The sequence below is a fragment of the Myotis nattereri genome (genome assembly GCF_964212035.1).
Source record: "Myotis nattereri genome assembly, chromosome: 19".
Taxonomy (NCBI): domain Eukaryota; kingdom Metazoa; phylum Chordata; class Mammalia; order Chiroptera; family Vespertilionidae; genus Myotis; species Myotis nattereri.
In genome coordinates, this window is record NC_138095.1 from 6,971,419 (window position 1) to 6,985,019 (window position 13,601).

Genomic DNA, 13,601 nt, shown 5'->3' on the forward strand with positions numbered 1-13,601 from the left:
TGCCCTGGACTGACCGACCGTTCAGTGGAGGGCCACATTTACAGGACTAAATTCAAACCCGTACCCTCGGCCGCCAAGCCCTTCACAATCCATCCCACTTCCCTTTCTGCAGCCTCGTTTCTGTTTAGTCCCCAGGAAGACAAGCTGGAAAGCGCTCTCAGTTTGCGGTTTCCCAGCAGCTTCTCGGCCTGAGAACCATCCCAGAAAATTTCTGGAGGCGGCGCCGGGCTGGCGTGTCCCCGCCTGTGTACCCCGGGAGACAAACGTAGACCCCCGTGTGCTGATTCTCAAAAGCTCGTCTCTTCCTGGACCAGGGAGGCTGCCTTGCTGGAATAGGATGAGGTCATAGCTTTCCCAGTGTAACCTTCCCTGCGGTTTCGGTAAATGCTCCACTGTCTCCAGACACAGCTCAGCGCCCCCCACACCCTTACGAGGCATATTTCCAGAGTAGACAAAATAAATGCATCTCCATCCACCCATTATTCCAGGAGCGGTCAAGGTTAACGACCCTAGAAACCACCTCCAACCAACCAACGGCTCTCATCAATGTGATTAACCCACTCGGCAGCCCTTTTACCCCAATAAATAATGGATTCCAGTTGAGTCCTCTGTAAATCTAAACCGAAGGTGGAAGAGAAAGAGGGAATTAGCAATGCCCCGAGAAGCCACACTCTGAAGGACAAAGCAGGTAGTTCTCTAATGTTAAGCTGAGATTCCTAAACTTACTAAGGGTTATGGAGATTCTCTTTCACAGAAAATACGTGCAGACAGGCAAAACGTCACCTGTGTCTTCACTTCATAGGTTTTCAGGGCCCCTAGAAGCTTGTCCACGGATACAGGTATTCTTTTACCCCCGAAAACTCAAGCCAAGGCACCATGTGGAGGCTCATGCATTTGAAAGACAGCCAGCCCCCAAAGCCTGCCTTTATGGCGTCAGCCAACCTGTTGTTCGAATAGCAGCAGAAAGGGGTCTGCCTGGAGAAGATGAACCTCGGGGTCAGGGAGAACCTCTGGTTCCATGCCCAAATCTGGACCTCGACGGCTTGTGTCCAATGCAGACTGACTGCCCTTCACACCTCACGGAGACCCAGGAGCTTTTTGAGAAAGCAGATGGCCCCAAAGGAGGACCAGAGAGGACGGTGCTGTCGTGGGGCCACACGCACAGTACTTGTTAAAAATAGCTCGATTCGACGTTACGAGTATGCCAGGCCCCGTGCTAAACACCTTCTCTGCACTGTCTCATTCGATCCTCTCTATGGGTGTAAGAGGTTCCTTTTCCAGAGGGGGCACCTGAGGCTGAGGTTACCACGGTAACCAACCTATCTAAGAGCTGCTCGTGAATGAAGCTGGAATTTGAACCAAGGTTGAGCACAGCCTGTGGGCTCAATGCCTGGGTTCCTGCCTTGATGCCACCACTGGCACTGGCTATGGGACCCCAGGCAAGGAACTTAGTGTCTCTGAGGCGCTGTTTCCTATTGGAAAAATGAGAAAAGAATGACTCTGTGTGCCCTCCTCCCCCAGGTATCTGGGACAAATTTGCAAGATGAGCTGTGCAATGGGCCTAGCTGTGCTGGGCATGGTTAGTGCTCAGCAAATCTTAGAGGGCATCTAGGATGACGGAGGTGAAGCTGTATGGCACCCAGCCGTGCCAGTGGAATGGCCTTAACCATAAGGGTGGGTTGCAAGTGAGCTAACTGGTTGAATGCCAGGAGGGTATAGGGACTGGGCTGGGAAGGCACTGCAGATGGATGGGCTTGGGAGAAGGATGGCACCTCAAGGGCTCTGCCCAGGGTGGCAGGCAGAAGAATGACCCCCCCAAGATGCCCCCATCCTAATCCCTGCAGCCTGTGAATCTGTCAGGTCACATGGCAAAGGAGAGTTAAGGCTGCAGGTGGAATTATGGTTGCAAATCAGTTGATCTTGAGATGGGGGGGGGGGGGGGGACTGTGGATTATCCAGGTGGATGCAATGTCATCACAAGGGTCCCTAGAAGTGGAAGAGGGAGACAGAAGAGGAGAGTGAGAGGGGGTGTGACTGTGGAAAGATGGTCACAGAGATGCACTGGTGCCTGCCGGCTCAAAGAGGAGGAAGGGGCCCGGAGCCAGAGAATGTGGGCGACCTCCAGAAGCTGGAAAAGGCAAGGAAACCTCCTCCAGACCCTCCCTCAGGAACACAGCCCTGTTCGCCCTGATCTTAGCGAAGAGAGACTCCCTTCAGACTGCTGATGGACAGAACTGTAAAATAATCAACGGATGTTGCTTTAAGCCACTAAGGTTAAGGTCATTTGTTAGAGCAGCCATGGAAGACGAATTCACCAGGTGACTCACCTTCAGAGAGACCTGTTCTCGGAGGGTGGAGTTGGCGTAGGCGAAGGTGGTGGCCATCCCGATGCACACAGCAATGCCTGCGGGACAGAGGAGGACCGAACACTGCCACTGAGACTCATCAGGCCAGGCCCGGCTCACTGGGGACGGTGAGCAACATTAAAAAGACACATCCCTGGCCCTTTGAGTTTACAGACTAACCTTAGAAGAGAGAAAATCTCACTTCTAGGGGACTTGGGCCTAGTCCCACTTTAGAGACCCTCGAGCCACTCTCAGTCGAGGGATGTGACTGGTGCCTCTCGGGGGCATTTCATAGGACAGGGTTAGGAGCACAGGCTGTGCAGCCTGGTAAGACCTGGGTTCAAATCCTGGCTCCACGACCTCCTCTCTGTGTGAGCTATGGCTAGTCACTGCACCTCTCTGAGCCCCCTTTCCTCATCTATAAAATGGACAGAATAATAACAGTACTTACCCCTGGAGGGATAATGCTTAGAGAGCACCATCTCTAGCAGTCAGTCAATGGTACCTATTATTATTTTTACTTTCAAAAAGAATCTGAGGTGTGTTACTTGTAATAAAAGCATACATAGAAAAAGACCGTGACATCACCTCTAATAACGAAAACGTAATATGCTAATTAGTCCGGACGTCCTTCTGGCGACCTTCCAGAAGAAGCCGGGGCTGCAGCCGCAGGATGGAGGCAGCCGCTGCAGCTTCAATGGAGGGATCCAGGCAGCTGCCCGCTGTGAAGACCTGCTCTTGCAAGAATTTCGTGTGTTGGGCCTCTAGTAAGGAATAGAAGTTTAATGTTAAGCCCAGCTGGTGTGGCTCAGTAGTCAGTGTTGACCCATGAACCAAGAGGTTACCAGTTCAATTCCCAGTCAGGGCACATGCCCGGGATGTGTGCTGGATCCCCAGTAGAGGGCGTGCAGGAGGCAGCCGATCAATGTTTCTATCTCTCTATCCCTCTCCCTTCCTCTCTCTCTCTAGAATCAATAAAAACATATTTTTCAAAAAGTTTAATGTTAAAGGGGAAAAAACTCCTGCTGACAGAAAAACATGACCCTGGCAGATGGGGGAATAGAACTGAATTTTACTCCACTTCATTCAATTGCCGCTGTTTGCCAAGCTGCCATCTTGGAGTTCTCCCGGAATAGGGATTTGCATATCCTACTTTTCATAACCTGTAGACAGGATTCTGCTTTCACACCAAGTGCACAGCTTCTCCCGCTTGGAGTTTACTTTCACTTTTTTAATAGTGCGTGCAATCCACGTACTTTCCTGACTCTACTTTGTCAAAGATGTATTTCTTCACTGGAAATATATGAAATAAAAACTAGTAACCCTACCGTCCCTTCTATTTTCCTCTTTGAGCAAGAAACAAACCTGCCAAATGAAAAAGAAACTGGCCATACTTGAGAATAAGATTTAGGTTGTGAGCATAAGGGAACTCAGGATAAAAGGAAACATACTGGCTTTCATGTCTAGGAATGAAAAGGGAGGCAGCCATGACAGCACCCAACAAGGAAGGTGGGGTGATGCGAGTCAGCTAGAACCTCCAGAAAGGTGAAAATAGGACACATAGAATGGCCTCATCTCCTCTAGATATTGTCTATGGGACGTCGTAAGGCATGAGATCATTTGTACCATCACCTACTATAGGACTAAAACAGCAGCCTAAAACTCTCCCAGGCACAGCAACACCATGATCTGGTAACAATAAGTAATCCTATCTAATAATAGACAAACATGGTAATTGACCGTACCTTTGCTACACCTCCCATCGGCTAATCAGTGTGGTATGCAAATTAACCGCCAACAAACATGGCGGCTAATTTGCATACTGCAGTCAAGTCCCGCTGCGCCTCCCCGCCTGGGGCTGGCGGCAGCTCGATCCCTAGCCACTGGCCGCCTAGCCCGGGATCCGGGCCTGTCATGTGTGGGGCGGGGCAGGCAGGGTGGGTGGCAGCACTATCTGAGCGGCCGCCAGACCCAGCTTGGGATTCTGGCCTGCCATCTGCAACCGGGGGAGATGGGGCAGACACCGCGGGATCAGGCGTGCTATCTGCCACCAGGGGAGCGGGCCTAAGCCAGCAGGTGGTTATCTCCCGAGGGGTCCAGGACTATGAGAGGGCACAGGTTGGGCTGAGGGACACCCCCCCACCCCCCGCCAGTGCACAAATTTTTGTGCACCGGGCTTCCAGTCTATATTATAAAAGGCCTGTGGCCCTAATGCCGTAACAACCAAAGACCGGTGCGGGAGGGTGGGGCTGAACGATTTCACACTCTGGGCTTCTAGTAATCCTATATAAGAAAAGCCTAATATGCAAATTGTCCTCAGGGGCAGAAGTTCAACTGGGAGTTCGACTGCTCACTATGATATGCGCTTACCACCAGAGGGCGGCGCGAAACATGGTGGTGTCAGCTACACGGCGCTGGCAGCGGGCAGCAGTGGAGGTGCTGCTGGCCCTGATGGGCCCCAACAAGACAGGGACCGTGGTAGGATGGTGGAGCAGGTGAGCAGGTGGCGACCAGCAGTGGCAGTGGGGGGGGCGGGGCCGCTGCCTGGCTCCCAGGTGCTCAGGAAGCCAGGTGGGGGCCCAGCCCCAATCGATCACCCCGTGGGCGGGATGGTGGAGCAGGTGAGGGGGCGGCGCCAGGCCAAGGCAGGGTGCCAGGTGGGGCTGTAGGGCTGCGAGGCTGGGGGTGCGAGCTGGGGCCCGATCCCCGCAGGCCACCCTGAGGGACCCAACCATGCATGAATTCGTGCACCAGGCCTCTAGTAATAATAATAATAATAATAATAATAATAATGACAGCATACCAGAGACCACTTATTGAATGTGAAGTATGTGTCCGGTGCAATGCTAATCACTTTATGAATCATTATCTTATTTCCTAATACTGCTAACAATAGGGAGTATTTACTGAGCACTTGCTCTGTGCCAGATTCTATGTTAAGTATTTTACGTATATTAATAAGAAAAATAATGAAAATAATAACCTATCCTTGCATAGCACTGTCCTAAGTGCTTTAAACATATTAATTCATTTAACCTCCTGCAATCTCATGAAGTATGTTGTACTATAACCCTCATTTTATGGATGAGGCACAGAGAAGTTAATAACGAATCCAGTGTCACACAGCTAGGAAGGGTCAGAGCCTGAGTTCAGACCCAAGTAGTCTGAACTCTTTATTACTACACTCTCTTCCTTCACACCAACCAACCAGCAAGGGAAGCTCCTATCACAACCCCCACTGGACAGGTGAGGAAACAGAGGCTCAGAGAAGGTGAGTGACTTGCCTGAAGTCACACAGCTAGTCTGCCAGGATTCGAACCCAGGACTGACTCAGAATCCCATACTCTTACTGCATGGCGAGGGTCTCTGCCGCCTTTCCCTGGCATGTGGATGGAGAGCCCCCTACCCGCAGCTGAAATCCCGTGTCCCTGGGACTCACCGAGCTTATGCTGGAAGCACAGTTTGGTCAGGAGGATCAGGATGAAGGGCAGGCCTTTCTGGAGCCAGCAGACCACGGCCTTCAGCTCAGACAGGGCAGGGGCGGGAGTGCCCGGGTGCTCATCACCCGCTTCATCTGCGTGCGCCCGGTGGTCCCCGCCCACGTGCTGCAGCAGCGAGCTCCCACGGTGTCCTCCGTGGTGGAAGTGGTGGTGGGGCTGGCGGTGGTGGTAGGTGCCGCCCTCGCCCCGGCCTCCACCCTCCTCTCTGGATGCTGGCATCTGGAGGAACACGTCCCCACCGCTGGCAGAGGCCCCCAGCACCAGGCTGGATGGGAACGGGGCGGCGGGAAGGCTGCCTGTCGGGAGGCCCGAGAGGCCGGAGAAGAGCGCTGGTGGGGAGGCGGCTTCTGCCTTCAGACTCTCAAAGACGCCCCCTTCATTCACGCTCACCTCGGGGCTGAGTGCTTGGCTGCGATTTCTAGGCCAGAAGGGAAGAGAAAGCCCCACCAAGTCAGAGAGGTAGAAAGAAAGTCACCCAGGGGAGACTGGGGGGCAAATAACAGTATCAATAATGTCCTAAGCTGAATTTTGCCTCCCCACAAACTCCTATGGTGAAGCCCTAACCCCCAGGACTGCAGAGTGTGACTGTAATTTGGAGGCAGGTACTTTGCAGAAGTGACTAATGAAATGAGGTCATTAGGGCAGGCCCTCATCCAATATGAATGGTGTCCTTGCACTGACACACACAGGAGGGAGAATGATGTGAGGACATCTACAGGCGAAGGAGAGACGCCTCAGAAGAAACCAACACTGACAGTATCTTCATCTCTCTGATCTCGAATTTCCAGCCTCGAGAACGGAGAGGAGACACATTTCTGTTGTTTGAGGCCCCCCATGTGCGGTACCTTGCCACGGCAGGCCTAGCAAACTCATTCAAATAATAACAGCAACAGGCCCATACTCTTTATTGAAAATTTATTATGTACCAGACAGTTTTCTAAGTGCTTTCCACTGATCAACTCATTAAATCTTCTTACCAACCCTGAGAATTAAGGTCCTAATAATACCCCCATTTGACAGATCAAGAAACTGAGGCACAGAGAGAGGAGGAGAAAGAGAGAGAATAACTTGTCCAAAGTTGCACAGATGATCAGATAAAGAAGCTGAGGCTCCAAGAGATGAGCATGTCAGACAGCCTGGATTATCTAGCCCCAAACTCCAATCTCACCGTGAGCCCTTCCCTCATTACCCAAGGCTTCCAACTGTAGGGCCTTTGCACAGGCTGTCCCCTGCACTAGATGTCACCCTCACCCTGACCCACCTCGGTACCTATGCTCATCTTCCTTGGTGGAGCCTGCCCGACCTACTCCCAGCAAATGACATCTCCTTACTCCTAGTTCTCATTGCACCCTGACCTCAGCTGCACGGGACTGATCACAAATCATCATTCACTGCTTACCTGTCTGTGGCTCTCAACCCTAGCTGCATGTTATAATCACTCAGGGGAGCTCTTGAAAAATACCTGGTACAGGTGCCTGGGACCCCGTGTTGCCCTACTGAACCGAAATCTCTCCTAGGTCTTCAGAGCCGCCTGGTGATTCTCATGTGTAGTAACCACTGAGGATAGCACTTTAGCCTGGGCCCTTGCCGTGAAGTCAAAGATCATGATTGTTTGCCCCACTGTATATCCCTCCTACCCAGCACAATGCACCTGGCACGTAAAACATGCTCAAGAAACAGTGTTTGAAAGAATGAATGAATGAGCACACTAAAGGCTCTGACAAGGCCTGCAATTGGAAAAATTAATTATGCTTAAACTTAGTGTTTTCCAAACTTATCTCACCATGGAATTGTGTGTGTGTGTGTGTGTGTGTGTGTGTGTGTGTGTGTGTGTAAATCCTATGAATGTCTTAGAGCAGCGGTCACCAACCTTCTGGACCTCACGGACCACCAGTGGTCGGTCCGCGGACCACCGGTTGGTGACTGCTGTCTTAGAGAACACCAGTGAAACCCAGCAGGGGCAATGCTGGTCTGGAGAAATCTCAGGGTTGATCACTCTGGCTTCACAAACTTGACCCGGGGTAAGTTATCACAAACCTGGTGCAAGGGAGGGGAGTTGGAAGATGGCTACCTTCTCCCCTGCCACCTGGCGCATCCCCTGCTGCCTCCAAAATCCCAGGAAATGTGTGGTCCCTCTCCCTTGGGTTTGGCATGATAATAAAGATAATATTAATAATGACAACAACAACTGACACCATGGCTATGATCCTCAAGGGGCCTCGAGCTTTTTCTGCACGTTAAGAAGCTAAGAACGACTGAGTCCTGGCAGGTGCCCACCCTGGCCCACATGGGGGCCACTCTCTCTCCCCCACCACCCCACGAGGACCTGGAAAGTCTTCCTGGCCCCCTTAACTCACCAACCCTCTGAGTTCACGGGGCTCATGGGACCTCTAGTACAACCAGTGAAGACTCAATCCACCAAGCGGCTTTTTATAGCTGGGCTCTAGCATCCAGCCGAGATTTCAGCCTAAATGGGAAAGAATATTCCTTGGGGAGGCAGCGGCTCTACTTCTAACTTAACCACTTAAGGGCTAGTGTGGGAGGCAACCCAGGAGAGGAGTGGATCTGCCCAGCGAGGAGACTGCTGGCTCAATGCACAGACTCAGGGTGGGGGTGCGGGAGATAGCTGGCAAGTGGCCTGGGATCCCAATCTCAGCCCTGCCGCTTCCTGGCTGTGGGACTTCAGGTAATTCACTTCGACTCTCTGAGCCTCAGTTTCCTCATCTGTCAAAATGGTGATAAAAACAGTCCCGACCTCATCAATGGCACAGAGTGAGTGCAACACACGGTGGCCATTCTTCTTCTGCCCCCAAAGATCTCACGGTTCACTGGAGAGCAGGCGGCCATTCTGTCTTCAGAGGCTGGAAAAGCTCCAACGGGCATGCTTATTATTTGGATGCTGTGTTTGTGCGTTTTCGTATCCATTCGCTCCTTCACAAGAAGCCTGAGTGTCATCATCTGCCATTTATGGGTGGAGAAATGGAGGCCTAGGGGTGAAGTCACGTTCCAAAGGCATCATAGGTGGGAAGGGGCTGAGCTGGGATTTGGCCAAGAGTCGTGTGATTTAAGGCCAGAGCTCTTCCCTGCAGAACAGGCAGGCTTGTTGCAAAACTCAGGCCCAGTGCCGGGACTGGTGGCTACTCTGATTTTGCAGCCAATCTCCGAATCGCACGGGAACTGGAATGCGATCCGAGGGAGGAAAAGCTTGGGTGCCTGCTCATTGCATGCATGTGCTAGCATGTTGGGGGGGGGGTGCAGAAGGGCAGGAGTCTGGGGCTGAGATACTGTCACAACCTGAGAACAGGTCCCATGGTGTGTTCTCTTTTGGGCTTAACTAGAGAAATCCTAGCTCAGGAGTGTTTTAACTGTGTTTTCATAGATTCTGTTTGTCTATTTGGCATCCGCTCATTACAGGGGCAAACTAATAGCCAAAGTTGTTTACAACTTCCTTGCAATCCAGAGCCCATATCCCCAGCCACCTCCTTGATCTAATGCTCACATATCCAGCCAATATTTCTCCTGCCCTGAGTCACCCAGGACCAGGCACCAGACAACCCGAGACCACCCTTTAGGCCAGAGCCCGCTGACATCGCTCAAAGTAGACGATGCTAAGCTGTTTCCTCTGCCCTGGCCTGATTTGTGCGGAAAACACAATAAAAGCTGTGGCCGATGTTTTCCCTTTGCTCCCTTCTGCCTCCTGGGCGACCCTGGTGCTTCCCCTGTGGCCCTACGTGGTGTAACATGTCCCCTTCTCTCGGGAAATGTAAGTAATAAAGATCTTCTTTCAATGGCATTAGCCTCTCCATGTTGTCACTCAGTCACCTCCATAAATTAAAATCTCATGGGTGCAATCATTGATACAATGAGTCAAGTGCATCACCTGTCACACAGGCTTTGAGAATTACCATAAGAGCAACAGCCAGCAGTTATGCATTGAGTAGTATAGGCCAGTGGTCGGCAAACTGCAGCTCGGCAAACCGCGGCTTGAGACCACATGTGGCTCTTTGGCCCCTTCAGTGTGGCTCTTCCACAAAATACCGGCTCTTCCACAAGATACCGACTTCTGCGAATGGGCCACGAAGTTTCAATTGCACTGTACGTGTGCGCCCGCACGTGGTATTTTGTGGAAGAGCCACACTGAAGGGGCCAAAGAGCTGCATGTGGCTCGCGAGCCGCAGTTTGCCGACCACAGGTATAGGCCATCACTGTGCAAAGCAGTTTCTAATCAGATCTCTTCTGCTCCTCAAACAAAGAACCCTGAGATCAGGTATTACTCAAAACAGCTTTGAGCTGCCCCTGACCACTCGAAGCCCAGAGCCGCCAGATGGAATGAAACCAGAAGATGCTTACCTTTCAGGTGGACCGTTATCCGTGTTACTGCTGTGGCGTCTCTGCATTTTCCTTAAGACCTGAAAGCCAACACATGGCATAAGCCAGAGTCTCCCAACATCCCCACTGCCTGTCAGACTGCCATGGTTATTATAAATAAGGACTACTCATATCTCATATCCCTAGGGCACTCTGACATTTTCTAAACCTTGTTTCCACCCGCTATGCCATTCGACACTCAATCCTATTGAGGAAAGTGTTATCACCCCATTTCACAGATGAGGTTGTTGAGGCCCAGATGCGGCGGAAGTCCTCATGGGAGAGAGGAAAGCATTGAACTGTGCAGCAAAGAGGTGATGGATGAGGTGAAGTGAGCAGCGGACTGGCAGGAGAAGACGTGGATTCTAGACTGATGCTGCCCCTAACTTGCTGTCTGACTCTGGGCAAATCAGTCACCTCTTTGAGGACACAGATTCCTCATCTGTTAAATGGGAGGCATGGAGTGGCTGAACCCAAAGCTTCTTTCCAGCACTCACAATGGATAAAGTGGTAATGAATATGTGAATTCTCATGGAGACACGTCACCTTGTTTACTGTGAGGAGCCACATGGACTTCAGAATTCCATGCTGACGACACCTGAAGTGGGCATGCAGGGATCCTGACGGGGATGTGATCACTGGATTGCAGAGAAAGCAGGCCTCCCCTGCCTCGTCCTCTCCAGACAGATGCTCAGGTCAGGGGCGTTTATGAGAGACTCCAAACCCTGGGTGGAACAGAACACTTACATGAATAGTCCACGGATGCCCCGAACCTCTGAATAATCTTGGAGCATCATGGGCTATAGCACATGATTCCATCTGCTCCAACTCTCTGATTAGCTTCTCATTGACCCCTCTTTAGGGCTTCTGAGAATGGTCATGATCTCAATGCATTTTGTCCTATTGTGAAACTGAGTCCTAATTGGGGAATACAGAACGTATGTTTTAGAACCCCCAATGGCTTTCCATTGCAATCAGAATAAAATCCAACTTCAGTTCACAGCCAGCGGTTCTCAACCTGTGGGTCGCGACCCCTTTGGCGGTAGAATGACCCTTTCACAGGGGTCGCCTAAGACCATCCTGCATATCAGATATTTACATGACGATTCATAACAGTAGCAACATGACAGTTATGAAGTAGCAACGAAAATAATTTTATGGTTGGGTCACAACATGAGGAACTGTATTTAAAGGGCCAGAAGGTTGAGAACCACTGGCCTACAGCTTCTAGCTGATGGAGCTTACCTGTGTCCAGCCACATTTCCCTCTACTCTCCGTTTAACCACTCCCTTCCAGCCACAGTGGACTTTCTGTTCCTCAAACACGCCAGCTGTCCCTGCCTCAGGCCCTTTGAGTTTGCTGTTCCTTCTCCCTGGAATGATTTTCCTTGTGGCTAATTTCTTCAGGTTAAATGTCACCTCCTCCCAGAGGCCTTCTCCTCTAGATCTCCTGACCCACCAAACATTGTCCTGTTTAACCTTCTTCATAGCACGTATTAATTTACATGTTTGCTTACTTATTTATGATGTATCCCCTAGTACAGTGATGGCGAACCTTTTGAGCTCGGCGTGTCAGCATTTTGAAAAACCCTAACTTAACTCTGATGCCGTGTCACATATAGAAATTTTTTGATCTTTGACACCATAGTAAAACAAAGACTTATATTTTTGATATTTATTTTATATATTTAAATGCCATTTAACAAAGAAAAATAAACCAAAAAAATGAGTTTGCGTGTCACCGCTGACACGCGTGTCACCTCTGACACGTGTGTCACCTCTGACACGCATGTCATAGTTTCACCATCACGGTCCTAGTAGAAGGATAAGTGCCACAAAAGCAGGGAGCCTGTCTACCTGGCTTCCCCCTCTACCTCACCATCTAGAACACTGCCTGGCACAGAGTAGCACTCAACGAGACATATTCAATGAGTAAAACCCCCATGGGTTTCTTGGTACCTTTTCCTGCATCCCTTGCTCCCTCCTAGACTTTTCACCCTAGAAGAGAAATAAAGGGTGTAGACGTCCCATGAATAGGTTTAGCCTCCTTGAATGTTTTTTGTATAACCAAATATCCTATCTGATTCTTTTGGTTCTGGCCACCATAATTGGCTGTTGAATGGCTTCCTCATCCTGGCCAGCTTTTTCAGGAGTCAGCATTGGTATTACTAGGGCCAACGATTAAAGAGAAAACCCACTAGCTAAGCCTTCTTTCTCTTTTGGAAACTCAGTTAAGAAATGGGTCAGTAGTTCCATTTTCGTATATGAAGGAAAGCTCATTATAAAAAATGTTTCTTAACTTTCACCCTAGCCAGTTTGGCTCAGTGGAGAGAGCGTCCACCCTTGGACTGAAGGGTCCTGGGTTCGATTCTGGTCAAAGGCACGTACCTTGGTTGCAGGTTCCCTGGCTCTTGTTTGGGGTGCATGTAGGAGGCAACCAATCGATGTGTCTCTCTCACATCTGTTTTTCTGTCTCTCCTTCTCCCTTCCGTTCTCTCTAAAAATCAATGGAAAAATATCCTTGGGTGAGGATTAACAAACAAAAAAAAATTCTCAACTTTCAGAACTTGCAATGTCAGCTTAATGTCCTCATCTGAAGATACCCCATCACCTGCATATCCTTGGGGAAAATAAAATATAGTATCCTAAAGCTTCCATCCACAAATCTGACCCAGCCTCCTAAATGAAATGCCCAAGATTCTAATTCCATATGCTTGCTTTTGCAGGGGCTCCAAATACTCTGTTGGAAGCAGACCTTAATTATTCCAATATTGAAATCTGGAATAAATTTTTGCACGTGGGACGCATCGGAAAGAAACGCCTTTTAATCCTCTGCGGCACGCATCGTACTGCTGCCCTATGAAAAACGACAATACAGGCCATTTTTTAAGTTGGGCCCCCAGACCTTTACCTGACTGCAGTGAAATGCATGCAAGAGAGCATCTCCTGCGTTAATCGCTTTGGAAGCTGGCAGGTGCACTGGTACAATGCCGGGAGCGTTTTTCATCCCTGCAGCCAACGTTCAACGCAAAATGCCCTCGGGACTGCAAGGGCAGGACTCTACACGGACCATAGGAAAGAAAACACACACCAAAAAGCAAAAAACAAAACCAACGCTTTCTCTCTTTACCTGCCGAGACGATTCTGCAATCACAGCAGCATCATTCATGTCCTTCCCAGCCAATCATTCGTGCAGCCCTGAGAGCACGTGACTTTCGAGGGCTTCCGGCCTCTGACAGGATTTTCTCCAGGGTTGACTGGCTGGGCGCTAGGAGCCCGGCACAGCTACTCCCGCCGCACGCACGTGATTGCCCGCCCCCTTCCCGGGATTCAGCCAATAGGAATCCGCATATCTGCAGGGACCAATGGCAATGAGGCCGAACGAGGCC

General features: G+C 50.5%; 1 protein-coding gene across 1 annotated transcript in view; it reads right to left on the reverse strand.

The window, feature by feature from the left end:
• Positions 1–13,418, reverse strand: part of RNFT2 (ring finger protein, transmembrane 2) — a 49,026-nt gene extending 35,608 nt beyond the window's left edge. Inside the window, exons 1-5 of the mRNA XM_081113884.1 lie at positions 13,343–13,418; positions 10,760–10,938; positions 10,196–10,254; positions 5,785–6,263; positions 2,328–2,404 (exon numbers count right to left, since the gene is read on the reverse strand). Coding sequence (XP_080970010.1) covers positions 2,328–2,404; positions 5,785–6,263; positions 10,196–10,254; positions 10,760–10,783 — 639 coding nt within the window. The 5' untranslated portion in view covers positions 10,784–10,938; positions 13,343–13,418. The remainder of the gene's footprint in view (positions 1–2,327; positions 2,405–5,784; positions 6,264–10,195; positions 10,255–10,759; positions 10,939–13,342) is intronic.
• Positions 13,419–13,601: the final 183 nt, after the last annotated feature.